Source organism: Chiloscyllium plagiosum, chromosome 5, assembly GCF_004010195.1.
Source record: "Chiloscyllium plagiosum isolate BGI_BamShark_2017 chromosome 5, ASM401019v2, whole genome shotgun sequence".
NCBI classification, from domain to species: domain Eukaryota; kingdom Metazoa; phylum Chordata; class Chondrichthyes; order Orectolobiformes; family Hemiscylliidae; genus Chiloscyllium; species Chiloscyllium plagiosum.
In genome coordinates, this window is record NC_057714.1 from 85,414,944 (window position 1) to 85,435,103 (window position 20,160).

Below are 20,160 nucleotides of genomic sequence, written 5' to 3' on the forward strand. Positions count from 1 at the left end.
CTGGGCCCACCATGCCAAAGTAACAGGTGCCTCATTCTGGCCTGTGTTGCTGTAGCTACCACCTCCTGAGACCTCCTTTTCAGCAATGGAACCTACCGCTCCTAAACACCCAGGAAGGGACACTAACCATGAATATTGGAAGTGCTTAAATGAAATAAACCTGATGGCCTACGATTAGGGGCTAAGAGGAAGCAATCTACCCTGTCAAGCGCTCCTCTTGTGTACATAGCCTGGGTGTTACATTCATGGATGCAACCTTTTTAGCCAAAGCATGGTTTTGGCTAAAAAAGATTGCACCCATGAATACAATTTCCATGTCCTGGGACATTAATGAGTATTCATGACCTGCTAAAAAAATACAAAACAGATTCCTGAAAGCCAGCTCAGTTGAAAGGTTCTGAGAGACTAATACCATAAGTTTAATCTGCCATTTGGAAACAGAAAATTTATTTTTCACTTAATTATGTCCTCTTCTCTGACCTTCTAAAAGCTTGAGGCAGGCCCTGAAAATTCAGCCCATGGAAAATGATTCTGGATCCCTGGCATCTACCCAGGAAACAGCTTAGCCAAATATCTATCCTTTGTACTTGAAAATGAACAATTTGTGTCAGCAGTATATTTGACTGTGGGCAAAGGAGCGAATGTCCAAAGGATGTGCTTCATTCACATGTACTACACTTGACCTAACCAACAAAGGTGAGTATATTTTTCATTCGGAATGGAGAACCATGATGTCTGCTATTGTTTGACTCTGACCAGTATATGTATATAATATATATTTGTGTTTGCATTACTGGGAAGACTGGTCATCATTGAATTGTCTTCAGTTGTCTTCCATAACTCAAACGTACAACTCTAAAATTGTGCGATACTAAAATTAATTTTATTACATACTTAATATGATCTCCTCATTCAATGGACATCACCATTTCCGGCATCTATTGAAGATTCTCTTCTTGAGGTTAAAGGAATTATTTGTATGATTTGAGGTTATTTGAGGTTAAAGGAATTATTTGTATGATAATGAAAATGCAACTAATTACTGTACCAGCAAAGGAGGGGTAGAGTTAATGTTTTTTTTTTATTAATTGATGGCATGTAGGAATCACTGGCAGGGCCCACATTTATTGCTCATCACTAATTGACTTTGAGAAGGTAATGGTGTGCTTCTTTAATATGTGATGTACTGTCCATACACCACAGTGTTGTTAGGGATGGGTGTTCCAGGATTTTGACTCAGCAGCAATGTTCAAGTCAGCAATATACTCCACCCTTCCCCAGCTATCTTCAGTTCTGAGCTGAAAGATCATTGTACTTGTGAAGTTAATTCTGCTTCTCTCTCTACAGATGCTGCCAGACCTGCCATGTTTCTCGGAGAAAGTGAGGACTGCAGATACTGGAGATCAGAGTGAGAGTGTGATGCTGGAAAAGCCCATCCGGTCAGACAGGATCCGAGGAGCAGGGGAATCGACGTTTCGGGCATCATCATTCCTGATGAAGGGCTAATGCCCGAAACGTCCATTCTCCGGCTCCACTGATTCTCCTGCTCCTTTTCCAGCACCACACTCTCAACTGCCTGTTCAGGGATGTTATTACACACCTCTGGAGGAGGTGGGACTTGAATATTGGTCTCCTGACCCAGAGCGAGGGACATTACCACGATGCCAAGAGCGCCGGCACACCGACAAGTGTTGGGTGTCACCAGGTCATTGGCAGAGGAAAGAGACTACAACCCCCAGAGGACTTTGCGGCTGGCGAGCGAGAGCGAGGCTGCAGGATCCCAGCATGCTTTGCGTGGTTGGGAGGGAGTAACCAGGGCGGTCTTGAGCGAGGAGTCATAAAGCGATGCAGAAAGATGTAAGATGGCAGAGCTGCAGATGTTACTCGAGGAGGAAATCCCCGCCGGCAAGAGGGCGCTGATAGAGAGTTACCAGAACCTGGGCCGTGTGGCTGATTACTGTGAGAACAACTATATCCAGGTATGAGCCGGTGGAGGGTCCGCGGGTTGGGGGGTAAAGAAAAAGCAGGCGAGAGGCACCCGCCGGCGGTTACAACTGCTCCTGCCGTGCCCCGCTCTCCCGCACACTCACCGTCCCGGCGACGGTTACCACTCTACCCGGCTACGGGGTGGGCCCTGCACACGACCCCTACCCCTATTTCCGACAACCACCCTGCCCCCTTCCCTGGACACCCTTTCAGAGAGACACACAGTCCTTCCCCTCTCCTTCACTTCGATTTCCCCAGGCCGCGGCCGTTTGGACACCTTACCGCCCCCGTCCCGGGGCCTCGATAATATCAGATTTTACTCAGGACTGAGGAAGTGGCGGGGTCTTTCTCTATTCTATTTGAAACTCACTTTGTGAAGGAGTCAGCTGGTTTTGTTGGTAGTTCCCTGGATTTACCAACACTCTTTAACTCTGTGTTCCGGAGGGTGTGCCGCGCTCTCTGACTCATATTCCCCGGGTATGTGGGCCGGGGCTGTCCCGCTCCCAACAATTTCCTCCCATCCCACGGGTCCGCGCTCTGCTGTTTAGGCGCCTGATCTACAATTTGAATTAATGATTTTATAAACCGCTTTTGTTCTTGTGAGACGAGCTGTACTTCCCCGCTTTATTTTTATTCGGTGTGAAGCCAATGTATCTTTCCATTATCCATTTGTGTGTTAACATTTTGGTGTTTCTTTCGTATGATCTGTCTGAGATAAGTACTGATGTTCTGGAATGATATGTCTCAATTGAACAACACTCTCTTTGCTCTGGATTGGGCAATCTCAGGGAAATTGTATAGGGAAGATGTGTCTCCGAGATGAGTTTAGTGTGGAACTGGTTTTCGAGACGTCAGGAACCCCCACCCCTCTCCATGAAATGGCTTTTCCTGTTCTCACTCTTCCCTTTTTTTTGTTAGTAAATTCCTTGCAAGTGTGGGTTTTGGAAGCCTGCTTTTGGCTTCAGTGCGTGGTTTACAAGATCGCTTATAACAGGATGAGATCCCGAACTCCACCCGAGAGTTTGGTTTCCTCCGTATCTGGCGCATCAAACTATGTAACTTTTTTTCCCCTTGGACGGAAATATGGCAATCGGAGGCAGACGCAAGTAGCAACACAACTTGTAGTTGTCAGCTTTGCATACTGTAATCGTTCGGGCAACAACAGACAGATTTATGTTTTTAAAAGTCTGTCAATAAATACTCTGGTATGAAGTATCCTGCTTTTCAGATGCATTTAGTGATTCTCAGACCTTGTGTTCATTTCCAATCTGTCCAAATTGCATTTAAACTTTACACCTTTAAAAAGAGTGAACTATTTTGGGTAACTGACTTATTGTAAAGAGACTGAAAGCATTTGACCCATGCTGCCTCAATGTAAGATTTTATTTCTACATTGGCATCATAGGGATTCAAGTGTCTTTTTGAAATACACTCTTGACTGTTACTTTCTCCCCATATCTTAGTTTTGACCTTTGCTGCATGAAGTACTTTCTAAACCCCTTCATAAAGTTGTTTGACTATTTTGAAACAGTTCTTTGTTTGGCAGTGATGGTTTGACTTGATGAATCTTTTCCTGTAATACTGGATACCATGCAACTTTAAATTGTCTCCAGTTTCTTGTGCGTGCTGTTGCATCTTCAACATTGTGGTCCAATTTTGCTCTGACCTCTGTATTTTCATACGGATAAGTTTGTGATCTTTCTCCGGATCACTTCAGGACCATGGGTGTTCCAACATCTGGTTTTTAGCACTTTTTTTTAAAATGTGAAGTACTTTGAGTTAGTTTCTAAGAATGTGAAAAGTCAAAAGCTAGCACTGAGTTTTGAGAGAGATTTTTAGGGCAAGTGAACTTGCAGAGCTTGGGGATATTGATTGTTGAAGGTTTATTGTCAGTGTGGAGAATACAAATTAATTCAGAATTGGATAAGGTTATGAAAGTATTTAAGCATGAAACTTTTAAAAAATTTGAGGCATTGACTTGTTGAGCAAGGAAAAGATTAATTGGTGAATAGCATGGATAACTTGCACTTAATGCAGAATAGAAGGAATGTAGACAAAGCAGCTTTTTGCAGTCATGTCTTGAAGAAACATTCAAGCATTAGATAAGCTAATATAGAGCATGTTAGTGACACTGCAGATGGAAGTAGGTCAGAATCAATGTTGAGATTGCGAATTGAGTTCTCCCCTTCTTAGGTACTCAGAGCTACATGTACTCCATGTGTCTTTCAATCATTTTAAGCAATTTGTGTCCTTTAGATGCATCCTAGACCTTGCCCAGCTCTCCCACCTTGTTAGTACTCCAGGATACGTGGTTCTTGTGTCACAATATGAATTGTAAGAAACTAAGCACTGTTCCGTCCTGCCATCTCAAAAATGACCTATTTATTCCTATTACTTTCTGATTCTCAACCTTGCTGTCCCTTTGAATTCTTCACTTGTGTAACAAGTTGTTCTTTATCAAGTGCTTCCTCATAAAATGGATGTATGGTATCTGTAGGGTTTCTTTAATTATCCTGATGGTTTCTACTTTTTAACTAAAGACTGGGCAAACATGATGACCCTTTGCCAGATCATGTTGACTTTATCTAATCAGTGGCTTTCAGTATTGTCTATTATCATGTCCTGAATAAATCATTCAAGCATTTTTTAAAAAAAACATTGTTGTTTCCATTCTTACGTTTTATTAAAACAGATTTGATTAATTATTGCTTTGTCCTTAAAGCATACAGCTATATTCCTTTTAATACTATTGATTGAAATTTTGACACCTCTCTGGTATGTGTACAAAATATATATGTGCAAACCACCACTGCATTTGCTAATATTTACTCTTTGTTACATTTCCTTGTTTAGAACTAGACATATTTTGGTAAATGTCCTAATCTCTAGAATAGTCTTGGGCATCTTTTTTAAATTTCCCTTCCTTCCATGGATTGCCAAGTAGTTTGTAATTTATTCAACCTATAGTATTCTAACTATATGAGCAACTTGCATTATTGTGGCTGCGTACCCTTACTTCGAAACAACAGATGATCAGTCTATTGTTGAATGTCAGCGAGTTTTAAGCAGATTTGCAGCTTAGGTCGAGGTTCTGGATGTAACTTTGCTTGCTGAGCTGGAAGGTTCATTTTCAGACATTTCGTCACCATACTAGGTAATATCATCAGTGAACCTCCAGTGAAGCACCTGTGGCATGGCCCACTTTTTATTTATTTATTCACTGATGTTACCAAATATGGTGATGAAAGATCTAACAACTAACCTTCCAGTTCAACGAGCGAACTTAACATCCATAGTTGAATGCATTCAGTCATTTGATCAAACTGCTTGTATTTTTGTCAAATGTACTAAAAGTATATTGCTCAACAATAAATCCACATTATCGTGTAAGCTGCAAAAACAATCCGTTTCTTTCAGTGCAGAATGTGGATCAAACTGCAATTTGTTATCTTTGTTCTTGTCAACTGTAGCATCGATTATTGTTGTGCTTCAGGTTTTGTATCTTAAATGTGAGGTAGAATGTTGTGACTGGCAAGACAGGATAGTTGGTCAAATATGTCTGTCTATGTCAAAGCACTGGTATTTTTCATTTCCACCCTCAGCATTTTTGATCCTTTTGTGTATCTTATCAGAGTAATTGTCTGCCAGTTAGTCTACAACATTTTGCAAGTAGACCATAACTACTTCTTAGCAGTTTAAGCCTGCATGCAAGGATATTATACTGATCACTAGATGATTTTGACATGCTGTTTCCACAGAATGAATATTTACTGATTGCCAAATATCTTCTGATATTAGCTCTCCTTGCAAGGCTTGCTGGATATTTTGGTTTAATGTTTTGAATTGTCCAATAGAATGTGTAAGTCTTAGTCAACCACTTTTGATAACATCTGCACCTTGACGCTTTAACATCTCTGTTCAGTTCCACATTCAGTATGTTGCATTTCTTTCTTAATTCTAACCAAGTAATTTTAAACTTTTTCTCCATTATAGTTTTGAAGTGTAGCAAATGAATCTATGAACACTGCCACACCTTTTTTCACTGTTGTATTTGTATTTGTTCTGAATAGCAGTTAACTAGAAAATGGTTTACCCTTTTTTCTTCTGCTATTGCCACACCCAACGTAACTCCTGTAGCAATTTGTGCAAGCTTTATTTTATGTGGTTGAAACAGGCTATATGGTAGTGCTATATTTGAGAGATGGGTTGAGTGTGTGAGCCAGTCTGAAATCTAATATATCACATGGTGTTTGTAGCACAGAAATGGGCCATTTAACTGAACGTGCCAGGGTTTGTGCTCAATGAGCTTCCTTCCTTCTCTTGTTTAGCTTATTCTTCTAGTCATCTTGCATTCAATGTCTGTCTTGTTTTCCCTGTTAATATCTTTTGCCAGTTGCCTGAACCTATTTCATGGCAGTGTTCCACATCCTAAGAGTCTTAAACAGAAAGATCTTTTCTTTGTTCCTTTTAGGTTAATTTAGGGATGATCTTTGCATGTCTGTCTTTTCAGAAGCAAACAACTGCAATCTGTTCAAATGTTCCTGAAAAGTATAACCTCTCATTTCTGGTATTATTCCTTATTTTGATCCTTTTGTGATGCCTCCAGTGTCCCATATTTTCATTATTTGCAAATGTCGTTTAGCTGAAGTTTTTTGTAATGACAATGGAAGGAGCTGGCTAGATGAATAGAAAGGGTTTAGAGGGATATGGGCTAAGTGCTGGCAAGTGGGATTGGATGGATGTATGAATAGGAAGTGTTTAGTGAGATATGAGCCAACTGCTGGCAAATTGCACTAGATTAATTTTGGAAATCTGGTTGGCATGAGTGAGTTGGACCAAAGGGCCTGTTTCCGTGTTATACGTCTCTGACTCCCAAGTCATTAAATTGTGCATTAATTTTACAAATAGCACTTGATGCAGCTGGAGTGTGACCTTTTCGTTGGATGAATGTCCAAGGCAACAGAGGGGGTACTGGTCAAGAATGCTGCTTTTCACTTGCTCTCATCTCTATACTGCTCATGTGGCAGATGAAATTTAAACTCTGATAGAGATGACCTCGGATGTTGATTTGTTTAGAGATGGTTATGTCATTGGAACTTTCAATTTTTATTTTTGTTAAAGAGGTGGATAGTGACAGGCAAACATTTTGCTGTAACCTAGGGATGTTGGAATGTGATCTTGCTGGTGTCCTTGCATATCAGATGCCATTGGCTCGTAAGTAAGCAGTGCTAAATGTTGCCTCACTCACCCTAAGTCTAGTAGAGCTGTATGGATTTTATTTGAGGTTTCCCAAGTGCTGCCTAACTGACATTTTGTAACAAAGTATGGATAAGGAAGCCATCAAATGGTTGACTCTTCCAATTTTGATTTGATTTAGTTGTGTTTAAGAAAATTAAAATTTGATTTTAATTGAATATTGTGTGCCAACCTTTTTTTAAAAAAAAGCCAAAGCATAGCTTTCATTTTTTTATTTGTTGAAATAATATGAAATTCAATCGCTGCCCAATTCTGCTGCCTAATTATAGCTTACTATAATTGGTTAAGTGGTTTTAAGAATTGTTAGGTATTTTGGATTTATGACCATGTCCTTTATTAAAGTAGTCCATGTTGGTGCCTTCAGCCTCGGGAGTGTAATCTAATGTTAATCTATTGCTTGGTTACCTCCAAAAACAAAGTATAATTATGTGGAATTTCAATATTTGGCTTAAAAATTTAGAAAAAACTTGTGTTTAGTGTATGAGTAAATGTGTCATAGGTAAAGTTGGTTGGACAGGAAACAAATAGATTAATCGATTTCCAAAAAATGTTGCAGTGTCTTCCCTATGATATTTTGCCTGTTGCATATTTTTATGCATATAAGTTGATTGTAATCATGCACACAGGTCATACAAAAGTAGGGGCATTGAGCAGAGAACCAGAGATCAAGGTAACTTAGAGGTTTAGTTTGATATTAAGCAGTGAGGAAACTCTTTAGGGGTAGAGGATGCTACATGAATAGCGATCTGTATATTATATTGAAAATGCAAATGGTTTGTGTTGAAAGTTGGTGTTGCAGGACAAGTTAAACTTTGAAATCAACCTTTTTATTAGTCTTGTGTTTAATTCCTTTTATGTCAATACACAGTCAAAATAAAAGAAGTGAACAAAGGCAACTTAAGGGCGAAGAGAGACCTGCAGAGCAGAAGGTTGTAAACAAATCTTGTACTGTTTTTAACTTTGAGGAAAGTAAGGGAAAACTAGGGATCCAGGTTCTTGGAAAGCACTTTGTGCATTCCTTGGTGGCATTGCTGCTTTTGAGATCTTTTTTTCACCCCTTTCCTGATTACATTTTTATTTTTTCCCCCTTCATGTTTTTGAATGCCTCTAGTATATCTTTGTGGTGTTTTGTATTCTAGTGGTAATTTTAGACATCTTGCATGGGTGGAATAAAATACAAGAACAAATGGACAATAGTTTGAAAATTTGCTTAGTCACAGTAATTTTGAGGGAAATAATCAATGCTGGAGAAACTCCTGAAGATCTGACAGCATCTTTGGAGTGAGGAGCATTGTTTTGAGTTCTAATGCAAATTCAGAACAGTAATTTTTAATTTCAGAAATTGACTGGTAAAATATAGCAAGGATTCTATAGCTGTCAGACTGTTGTACTGTAGTAGTGTCCTCCCCTGAATTTAAGTCCACCCGCTGCTCTGCACATCTGAACATGTATGTTTAAATATGTTCCAACCACAGTCTCTGCCATATCTTCTTGTAGAAAGTTGCCAATATATGTTCTAATTGATATGTTGAGGCATGTTGTTACGTAACTATGGTCCAGTTGGGACTGGGGTCCAGGCCTTTGCGTTTCACCTAAAGTCCCCTCTGCAGAATGCTGTATGCAATGCCAGACAGGGTAGTTGAATTTGTCTGTTTATCCTTTATGAAACTAAATGAAAAGTAGGACTCCCTGGTGACAGTGGTCAGCATTGCTGTCTCCCTGCCAGCGACCAGGGCTCAGTTATGGGCTTGGGTGACTGTCTGTGTGAATTTTTGTCCAGTGCTCCAGTTTCCTCTCAGTCCAAAGATGTGCATGCTAGGTGGATTAGCCATGGTAAATGCAGACTGGAGGAAGGTCGAGTGCAGATTCAGAAGTCTGAGTGGCTTCTTGCCACACTGTATGGATTCTGAATCAGGAATTGAGCTACTCTCTGCAGCACACCTAACTTCAGATCAGCTCTTGTAGCCACAGTATTTACATGGGCAATCTATTTCAAATCCCCCTCTGGGATTGTTGGTCCTGTGAAATTCAGTGAATGTGGTGCTATTGAGAGTCGAGGAGAGATGGTCAGAATTTGTTGTTGGAAATGGTTTTTTGTCTTGGGGCACTAATGTCGCATGTCTCCCTAAGCCTAGAAATTTTTCCTTTTTTATTCTGCTTCAGTGTCTGAGTGACAAATTGATTTTGGAGGAATTTTGCCTGAATGTTTGGTTGTGCAGATGTCTTTCAAGAGGATGTTAGTGTCTCATTAAATCCTGAGGCTACAACAGAGGCGTTGCTGATACATAGTCCAGGTCTTACCCAAGTGCAGTGATGCAACTGCTCTGTATTCTGGAATGTTTTATTGACTTGAGGTCTTTGTTGCCAGATACCCACTGCTGTGGTCTGATCATGCTGACATTTTTACTTTGAACTTTGACTAATAATGGGGTGGGTGTGCATTAGTTTACTAACCCTCTGATTAATCAGAGGGTTAGTAAACTAATGCACACCCACCCCATTATTAGTTTATAACCCCCACTATCAACTTTTGTGGGGGTTACCATTGACCAGAAACTGAACTGGACTTGCCATGTAAATAGTGGATATATGAGCAAAGCAGAAGCTCTGAATATTCTGCCAAACACCTTGTCTCCTTACTACCCAAAGCCTGTCCATAAGTCACAAACCAGGAGTATGATGGAATACTTAACACTTAATTGGATAGGTGTAGCTCCAAGAAGACTCCAGAAGCTTGACACCATCCAGGGCAAAGCAGCCTGCTTGATTGACACTGCATCCACTCCCTGCCACTGCTGCTCTGTAGCAACTGTATGTATTATCTATATGATACCCAGTAGAAATTCATGAAAACTTCTTAGTCAACAGCTTCCAAACCCACAACCGGTCTCACCTCACCTTATTCATGGTCATTGGGTCCAAATCCCAGAACTCTTAACCACCAAGCTGTCTATCAACTCAGCAGACACATTAATGATCTTTCAGATTCACTCAAATCTCGCATATTACATGACTGCTGCAGGAGGAATGGTGGAAAAAAAAATGGACCAACAGTATCCAGATTCACCAGTTCTTGCGATGAAGAGTGATTTCTACACAACCAAAGATCAAACAATTTATGCTACAGGAGAAGGCCTAAACCCCCCCCACATTAAGAAAATCTTTTTACAAAATAAATCATTATCACTTGGATGAGAACAGATGCTGAAGCACATCTACGTAAAGCATGAAGACTTTTTAAAATCATCAGATGTGGACTTGACTGGCTATGCCAACATTTGTTCTTGCAGTTAGGCATGGGGAAAGGAGTGAACCCCAGCAGGAGTCTGGGTGCAAGCACCCAATGTTAGGGAGTTTCAGGTCGGTGATGAGTGACGGCAGAAGAATAACACCAATGTAGTTGCAAGTCTAGTTGATGTGTGGTTTAGAGGGGAACTAGAGTCCTTCTGAGTAAAGCTAGAGAAGTGCTGTATTGGACAAACATGAGCAATTGGAATATATATACACGCACACACAGGCACACCGTGGATGAACCTTGGAGTAGATATCTTCGCACATGCAAGAACTGATTGTTTTTTCTTTTAAGATCTGTCCTTGGTGAGGAGTCCTTCTACTACAGTGAGTTAAGTCAGTTGGAGTCAGTGACTGTCGGTCTGAAAACAGTCGCTGTAGTAGCAGTGAAAATTGGTAAAGGGTCATAAATCCATGAGGTGACGTGAAGGGCAAAAGGCACCTACTGAAGATATGCAAAGTCCATTTTGAAGCATACGTTTTCTTTTCTTCAGTTGTGGAATGTAGATGTCACTGACCAGTATTTATTGCCTATCCCTAGTTATTCTTAAGGTGGTGGTGAGCTACCTTTTTGTTTTGAACAACTGCAGTCCACCTGCTGTGGGGTGACCCATGATGCCATCTTGGAAGGGATTTCCAGCATACTGACCCAGTGAATGGTGATATAGCTTTAAATTAAGGCGGGGTAGGTATAGGACAGATGTTAGGGATAGGTTCTTTACTCAGCGAGTCGTGAGTTCATGGAATGCCCTGCCAGTAGCAGTGGTGGACTCTCCCTCATGGGCATTTAAGCAGGCATTGGATAGGCATATGGAGGATAGTGGCTAGTGTAGGTTAGGTGGGCTTGGATCGGCGCAACATCGAGGGCCGAAGGGCCTGTACTGCGCTGTGTTCTATGTTCTGTATCATTCCAAGTCAGGATCGTGACCATCTCGGGGAACTTCCAAGTGGTGGTGTTACCATGTGTATGTTGTCTTGTCTTGTTTCTCTGTTTGCTTGTTTTAAGAATATGTATAAAATATAAGTAGGCAGGGAAAGAGTTGAGTTTTGTGACACGAGGTTCAGCTGAGCATTGATTCAGATAAGAACTTACAGTTAACAATGAGGTACTGCAGGCAAGGGTAATGGGCTAACAAGGTGGAAAAGCAGTCATTATATAGAGCTATTTAACAAGGTGAAAGTATTCATTATGTGAAATCAGTTATTCATTGTATAACAGCAGATGGCTAAATGTTTACTCTTGACACTTGTTGATTGTAATGGTCACCTAATCAATGTGTGTTGCCTTATCTGAATGCTCCTTCCTGTAAAATAACTACATAGTTCATTGAGAAATCGCTCTTCCAGAGAAGACTGAAACTCTTGTCCCTGTGCACATGGATGATTGCACACTCTCGCATGCCCAGAACAAAGATGGAGGTAAAACTACTGCCTCTGAGCGTTTTGCTTCGACTGAGGTGGGGGGAGGGGAAGAGAAACAACAGGACGACGGTTTAATCATTCATGGTTAACCTACTAGAGAAGGTGCAAAACTTTTCCTACTCTTAGTCAGCTGCCCTGCCTTATTTCCTGAGGTGTCAGTGGGGGAGCGCTTTGGGGCCAGCGACCATAAATCTATTCGTTTAAAATCATAATGGAAAAGGATAGACCAGATCTAAAAGTTGAAGTTCTAAATTGGAGAAAGGCCAATTAGGCAACTTTTGAATGCTGATTGGAGGCAGATGTTCGCAGGTAAAGGGACGGCTGGAAAATGGGAAGCCTTCAGAAATGAGATAGCGTGAACCCAGAGAAAGTATATTCCTGTCAGGGTGAAAGAGAAGGCTGGCAGGTATAGGAAATGCTGGATGACTAAAGAAATTGGGCGGCACGGTGGCACAGTGGTTAGCACTGCTGCCTCACAGCGCTAGAGACCCGGGTTCAATTCCCGCCTCAGGCGACTGACTGTGTGGAGTTTGCACATTCTCCCCGTGTCTGCGTGGGTTTCCTCCGGGTGCTCCGGTTTCCTCCCACAGTCCAAAGATGTGCAGGTCAGGTGAATTGGCCATGCTAAATTGCCTGTAGTGTTAGGTAAGGGGTAAATGTAGGGGTATGGGTGGGTTGCGCTTCGGCGGGGCGGTGTGGACTTGTTGGGCCGAAGGTACTGTTTCCACACTGTAAGTAATCTAATCTAATCTAAAAAAAAATTGAGGGTTTGGTTAAGAAAAAGAAGGAAACATATATGTTAGGTATAGACGGGATAGATTGAGTGAATCCTTAGAGTATAAATTAAGTAGGAGTATACTTAAGAGGGAAATCAGGAGGGCAAAACTGGGACATAGCTTTGGCAAATAAAATTAAGAAGAATCCAAAGGGCTTTTACAAATATATATTAAGGACAAAAGGGTAACTAGGGAGAGAATAGGGTCCTTCAAAGATCAAATGGAGCCACAAAATTGGGGAGATACTAAATGAATATTTTGCATCAGTATTTACTGTGGAAAAGGATATGGAAGATATAGACTGTAGAGAAATAGATGGTGACATATTGCAAAATGTCCATATTACAGAGGAAGAAGTGCTGAATGTCCTGAAACGGTTAAAGGTGGATAAATCCCCAAGCCCTGATCAGGTGTACCCAAGAACTCTGTGGGAAGCGAGAGAAGTGATTGCTGGGCCTCTTGCTGAGATATTTGTATCATCGATAGTCACAGGTGAGGTGCCGGAAGACCTGGAGGTTGGTAAACATGGCGCCACTGTTTAAGAAGGGCGATAAAGACAAGCCAAGGAACTATAGACCAGTGAGCCTGACCTCAGTGGTGGGCAAGTTGTTGGAGGGAATCCTGAGGGACAGGGTGTACTTGTATTTGGAAAGGCAAAGACTGATTAGGGATAGTCAACATGGCTTTGTGCATGGGAAATCATGTCTCACAAACTTGATTTGAGATTTTTGAAGAGGTAGCAAAGAAGATTGAGGGCAGAGCAGTAGATGTGATCTATATGGACTTCAGTAAGGTGTTCAACAAGGTTCCCCATTGGAGACTGATTAGCAAGGTTAGATTTCATGGAATACAGGGTGAACTAGCCATTTGGATACAGAACTAGCTCAAAGGTAGAAGACCTCAGCGTGGTGGTGGAGTGTTGTTCAGACTGGAGGCCTGTGACCAGTGGAGTGCCACAAGGATTGGTGCTGGGCCCTCTACTTTTTGTCATTTATATAAACGGTTTGGATGCGCGCATAAGAGGTACAGTTAGTAAGTTTGCAGATGACACCAAAATTGGAGGTGTAGTGGATAACGAAGAGCGTTACCTCCGATTACAACAGGATCTGGTCCAGATGGGCCAATGGGCTGAGAAGTGGCAGATGGAGGGAATATTGTGTGCAATTCTGGTCTCCTTCCTATCAGAAAGATGTTGTGAAACTTGAAAGGCTTCTGAAAGGATTTACAAGGATGTTGCCAGGGTTGGAGGATTTGAGCTACAGGGAGAGGCTGAACAGGCTGGGGCTTTTTTCCCGAAAGCATCGGAGGCTGAGGGGTGACCTTAGAGGTTTCCAAAATTGAGGGGCATGGATAGGATAAATAGACCAAGTCTTTTCCCTGGGGTGGGGTCGGGAGTGCAGAACTAGAGGGGCATAGGTTTAGGGTGAGAGGAAAGATATGAGACCTAAGGGGCAACATTTTCACGCGGAGGGTGGTACGTGTATGGAATGAGCTACCAGAGCTGCCTGGTGGAGGCTGGTACAATTGCAACATTGAAGAGGCATTTGGATGGGTATATGAATCGGAAGGGTTTGGAGGGATATGGGCCAGGTGCTGGCAGGTGGGCCCAGATTGGGTTGGGATATCTGGTCGGTATGGACAGGTTGGACCAAAGGGTCTGTTTCCATGCTGTATGTCTCTGACATGCTAATCCATCACGAAAAATAGCCATTTGGAACCGCAGAGTTTGGTTAACAACTGAACAAAGCTTGTTACACAAGTCTATCAGCTTTTAATAATAGTCTTCTTATGGCTTTCAGCCTGGTTTCTCAACATCAATTGACAGTGATTTTAAATTGAGAAATTGCACTCCATTTCTCAACCTCTTGGTTTTACTTGATGGATTCCTGACGGTTTCATTGAATTGGTTCCACAGTTCATGGTAGTGAGTCTTTCCAAAATCTTTCTGCAACATGATCTTAAGCTTTATCTGAGAACTTGAAGATTTCCAACTGAACTTTCCCGGTTTAGAAATTAATCTGCTTAGATTTAATGTTGTTCATAAACTGCCCTATACTACCGTGTATGGTGCATTTCGTGGTGCAACCTGCAATCGCATTACTTATGAGGTGCTGCTGTCAGTCCAGAACATTGTTCTACCCTCCACACAGCTGGGCAAAACTCTATGATTTTCATGCCAGTGAGATGTCTGGTACTTCACTGGCTTCTGAGTTAATAGAATAGTTCCTTTTTTTTTGTTTTCATGACCAGCAAAGTATAGACCATTATTCAACCAGTTTGTGCTAACAAAACTGAAAATGAAATGTTAAATGTGATTTCAAGATTGGACAGCACTTGCTGTCCAAAGTTCATAAGTAGCTATAAAGGTATTGATTTACGATTTAGTTGAGCTTGTAGTGTGATTCATTTTGCTTGCTAAAAGTGGTGCTTGTATACTTGGATCTGTGCACTTCAAACAGCAGAAATATCTTCAAGATGAGCATCTCTGTTGAATTTCCAGGAAACCTGGAGAGTGTAGTGCCTTGGTGTTAAGTTGACTTGGCTAACAGTTGGCATGCTTTACTTGTTTGTTATACCTGTTTTAGCTGTTTGAAATTTGGCATTCGTGTGTTTTTGCCCAGCTGAGTACAAGATAAAATTTGTTAACATGCCTCCTATTTCCTCATTTGGTTTTGGATGAATGTGATTGACAAAGCTAGCGATTGTTGCTCAATCTTAATTTGGTTTACGAAGATGGTGAGTTGCATTACACCATCTTTTTAAAAGTCATTTTTACTTGTCCTGTTTTCTGCTTAAGTCAGTGTGATGGAATATAGTCCCCAGTTGCCACAATAAGTACAGCTTCAACAACATTCTAAGCTTGATGCCAACCAGAGCACAGTAATCCACATGTTGACAATCCAAAAAATATTTCCTCTCTGCACCGACACCCAGTAATAATTATGTGCCATTTGCTTGATTCGCTTTAGAAATTCACCAAGACTCTTTTAAAACCTACCATGTGCACTACCGAGGAACGTGAGTAGGCCAGTCAGCCCACCCAGTCTGCTTTTGCCATTAATATAATCATGGCTACTCAAATAGTCAAAAACTATTTACCCCAACTCAGTAGGGCAGAGAATTTCAAAGGTGCTCAACCTTTTTTTTTAGAGTAAAATAATTTCTCCTCCTCTAAGTGGCAGGCCCTTTTTGGCTCAAATCTGTGGCCCCTGTGCTTTTTTTAGACCCGTCAATCAGAGGACACCCCTTTTACTTGTACCCAGTTTGTCCCTTAGTTTTTTTAAAGTGTGTAAGTCTCAATGAGATCAATTACATGATCAATTACAATCCTGCCATTCCAGGAACATGTCTGGTGAACCTTCATTGCACTAGGTCGGGGGCAATAATATTTCTTCTGACATAAGGTGATGACACAGTGCTCTAGGTGAAGTCAAAGATCTTCTGCAATTGAAACAAACTGCATCTGTACTTAAATTGTCTGGAATAGAGGCTAGCATCCCATGAGAATTCCTAAAGTGAATATGTGGATACAGTGTCACTCAGGAGCAGAAATACAGTTGGTTATTCGAGCCTACTCTCCTATTCAGTAGATCATGCCTCATCTTCTGACTCATAACTTCGTATTTCTTGGTGCCTGTTAACATCTCAAACATTATCAATCCTTGGCGTAGCCTCAAATTTCTCTGGTAATGATCATCCGAGTGAAGGAATTTCCTTAGTCGTGGTTGCCTATCCGATATCTTGAGACTATCCCAATGACTCTAGTGTAGGAAACATCCTACACTGTGGGTGGCACAGTGGTTAGCACTGCTGCCTCACAATGCCAGGGTTCAATTCCTGACTCGGGCAACTGTCTGTGTGGAGTTTGCACATTCTACCCATGTCTGCGTGGTTTTCCTCCAGGTGCTCAGGTTTCCTCCCACAGTCCAAAAATGTGCAGGTGAATTGGCCTTGCTAAATTGCCCATAGTGTTAAGTGAAAGGGTAAATGTTGGGTAATGGGTCTGGGTGGGTTGCTCTTCGGAGGGTTGGTGTGGACTTGCTGGGCTGAAGGGCCTGTTTCCACCCTGTGTGGGGAATCTAATCTAATCCAATCTAATCACACCTCCACCCCCCTCCAAAACTACCCCTGCATTAATTTTGTCTAACCATGGCAAAGTCTTATGTATTTCAGTCAGATCCCCTCACTGCTCAGCTCTCTGGTTTGATTGAGCCTGAATTCACTAATCCCTCCTCATTGATGCGGAGCTGTCACTCCTGTAATGAACCTCTATTGGACTCTAAATGGTGTGTAGATCCCTCCTTGGAAAGGGAGAACAAAACTTCGTGATAGTATCCAGATACGGTCTAACCAAGGCTCTGAATAACTGCGGTAAGGCATTCCAACGTCTGAACTTCGTAATGAAAGCCAATTTGCCGCCTTAATTATTTGCTGTACCTGCCTGTCTACTTCCATTGAATTGGATTGAATTTGTCACATGTACGGAGGCATAGTGAAAAGCTGGCAATACAAGCAGATCCCATAGCTAACTAGCATAGATAAGTAAACAATGGGTAAACAGCGGCAAAAACATAGGTAGAGGTGAGTGTTAAGTTTGCGGGTCCATTCAGAATTCTAACAGTAGGGTCGGAACTTAGTCAAAATCGGCTGGTGCGTGTTCAGGCTTCTGTACCTTCTCCCCGATGGTAGAGGTTGTCGAAAAACATTGCCAGGGTGGGATGGATCTTTGAGAATGCTGGAGGCCTTTCCTTGACAGCGGACCTGGTAGATGGATTCTATAGATGGGAGGTTGGCCTTTGACCAGGCTGAGTTCATCACTCTGTAACCGTCTCCAAACTTGAATGGTACAGTTGCTGTACCAGGTAGTGATGCATCCAGGCAAAATGCTCTCAATGGCGCACCTATAAAAGTTGGTATGGGTATTTGCCAGCATGCCAAATTTCCTTAGCTGCCTGACCAAGGGGAGAGGTTGTTGGGCCTGTGTAACCAGTGCGTCCACATGAAGAATCCAAGAAAGCTTGTTGTGGATGACCACTCCCAGGAGCTTGACACTCTCCACTCATTCAACCTCTGTGCTGTAAATGTGTAGGGGAGGCATGAATAACAACATCCTGACAAAAGTCAATAATGAGTTCCTTGGTTTTGCTGACGTTGAGATTTAGGTTGTTCTCCGTGCACCATTTTTTCGTGTTTTCCATGTCATCTGTTGTTCTGTTTCGTCACCATCTGAGATTCGACCGACTATGGTGATGTCATCAGTGAACTTGTAAATGGCATTAGTCTGGTATTTGGCGACGCAGTCATGGGTATACAGTGAGTACAATAGGGGACTGAGTACGCACCCCTGGAGGGCTCCAGTGTTCTGTTCAGTGAGGATGAAATATTGTCTGTAGGTCAGGAAACTGAGGATCGAGTTGTGGAGTGTGAGGCTTAGTCCAAGCTCACTAAGTTTAGTAATCAGTCTCGAGGGAATAATAGTGTTGAAGGCTGAACTGTAGTCTGAGTAGGATTCTTACGTAGCTGTTCATGGTGTCAAGATGTTCCGGGGGGAGTGAAGGGTAAGTGATATGGCATCTTGTGTGGATCTGTTGGTCCAATAGTTAAATTGGAGTGGGTCAAGAGTAGTGGGGAGGCTGGAGTTAATGCCATGACCAGCCTTTCAATGCCCTTCGTGACGACCGAAGTTAGGGCCATTGAGCGGTAGTCGTTGAGACAGGCCTCACTCCTAGTTTTTAACAAGTTCTCTATGTCCTAATTCATCCAGGGTTTCCTGCTAGGGAACACCCGGATTGAATTCCTCAGTATGCAGTCCTCCTTGCTGATAAAGTCTGTGAAGGTGGTGATGTACTCGTCCAAGGTACCTATGGACTGTTTGAACATGGCCCACTCAGCCGATTGCAGACAGCACCGGAGTTGATCCGCTGCCTCCTCTGACCAGCACTGGACTGGTATCTGAGAGGGGGTCTCCTGCTTGAGCTCTTGTCTGTAAGCCGGGCGAAGAAGCACTGCATTGTGGTCACTCATGCACAAGAACATAAAAATCCCTTTTGGATATCCAAACTTCGTAATGTATCACCATTTAAATAACAGCTATCCTTTCTATCATTCGCACCAAGGAGTATAATTTCACTATGTTGTGCTGGATCTGTCATGTGTTTGTACACTGTCTTGTTCAGATTGCTTTGCTTTAAAACCACCTTACATCCTCCACTCTGCTCAGAATCCACCCTAATTTTGTCATCAACAGACTTGGATATATGGTTCCCTCATCTAAGTCATCTTTGTATACAGAACAACCTCGATCATCCGAACGAGATGGGCGGGGAGTATTTTGTTCGGATAACTGGTTGGTTTGGAAAACGTTTTTACGGAACATTTAAGATCTTGTTTGGATAATTGAATTTGGATAATTGAGGTTGTTCTGTACTGTGAATGGCTGAGTCCCAAGCTTTCAATCTTGCTGTACACCACTAGTCCCTGCCTTCCACCTGAAATAGGCCTGATTATTCCTACTATCTGTTTCCTCTCTGTCAACCAGTTTTCAATTGATGTTAGTCTATCACCCACAATTGTGTAATTTTGCCCACCAGTCTCTCAATGTAGGTTTGAAATCCAATTACACACCTGGATTTCTTCCTTGTCAAATTATCAACAAGTAAACTTTGACCCCTTTGTACCTCTAAACTTTCTGCTATCTTGCTGCTTAATAACTAAGCTGCATATGTATTCCTCGTCTCGAAATAAATGTCTAGCGTTTTTCCACATTATATTCCATCTGTCATGTCCTTGCCTATTTACGAAGCCTGTCTAGCCTGCTGCAACCACTTTACATCATCCTTCATGCTCATGCCTACATAGCTGCAAACTTGGAAATATTGCATTGATCCCCACCTTTGAATCATGTTAAATATATTGGGAACTGTTGCAGCTCAAGTACTGATACTTGCCAATGCTCAATTAAGTTAATGCTTAGGAACTCCTGCAAGTTCTCATCCAAGATGCACAGTGTACAGCCAAAGAAATATATTGCTATTTCCTTAGTATCACTGGGTCAAAATCCTGGAACACCTCCACTTAATGTTGTGCATGCACCTGTACTAAATTGCTAATGGCAGTTCAAGACCACAGCTCACCACTTTCTCAAGGACAATTAGAGATTGAGCACTTTGCTGGCTGTGCCATACTATGAATAAATCAGAACTTATTATTTTATGTCTGTGTCTCTTGCTAGAAATCTAACTTTATCCAGTTCTGGTTTAAAGATAAGCAACACATTTATTTTGCAAGCGCAAGAGGTGTTTTTCTTCAGTCTTCTATAGTGTGTAGCTTTAGCATCTCCTCTCACTAGGAGAAATGTGCCAAAACAGCTCAACTAACAATTAAACCAAAAATCTGAAAGAATTGCAAAATGCTGGAAACAAAGAGAATT

General features: G+C 41.8%; 1 protein-coding gene across 11 annotated transcripts in view; it reads left to right on the forward strand.

Moving 5' to 3' along the window:
- The first annotated feature begins 1,809 nt into the window (after window positions 1–1,809).
- abi1a (abl-interactor 1a) overlaps window positions 1,810–20,160 on the forward strand; it is a 125,930-nt gene continuing 107,579 nt past the window's right edge. For 3 of the 11 annotated variants that reach the window (XM_043690539.1, XM_043690546.1, XM_043690548.1), the window contains exon 1: window positions 1,811–1,979. In XM_043690539.1, coding sequence (XP_043546474.1) covers window positions 1,863–1,979 — 117 coding nt within the window. In that variant the 5' untranslated portion in view covers window positions 1,811–1,862. Of the gene's footprint in view, window positions 1,980–20,160 lie in introns of all 11 variants that reach the window. The other 8 variants (XM_043690540.1, XM_043690550.1, XM_043690542.1 and 5 more) reach the window with 6 other exon arrangements.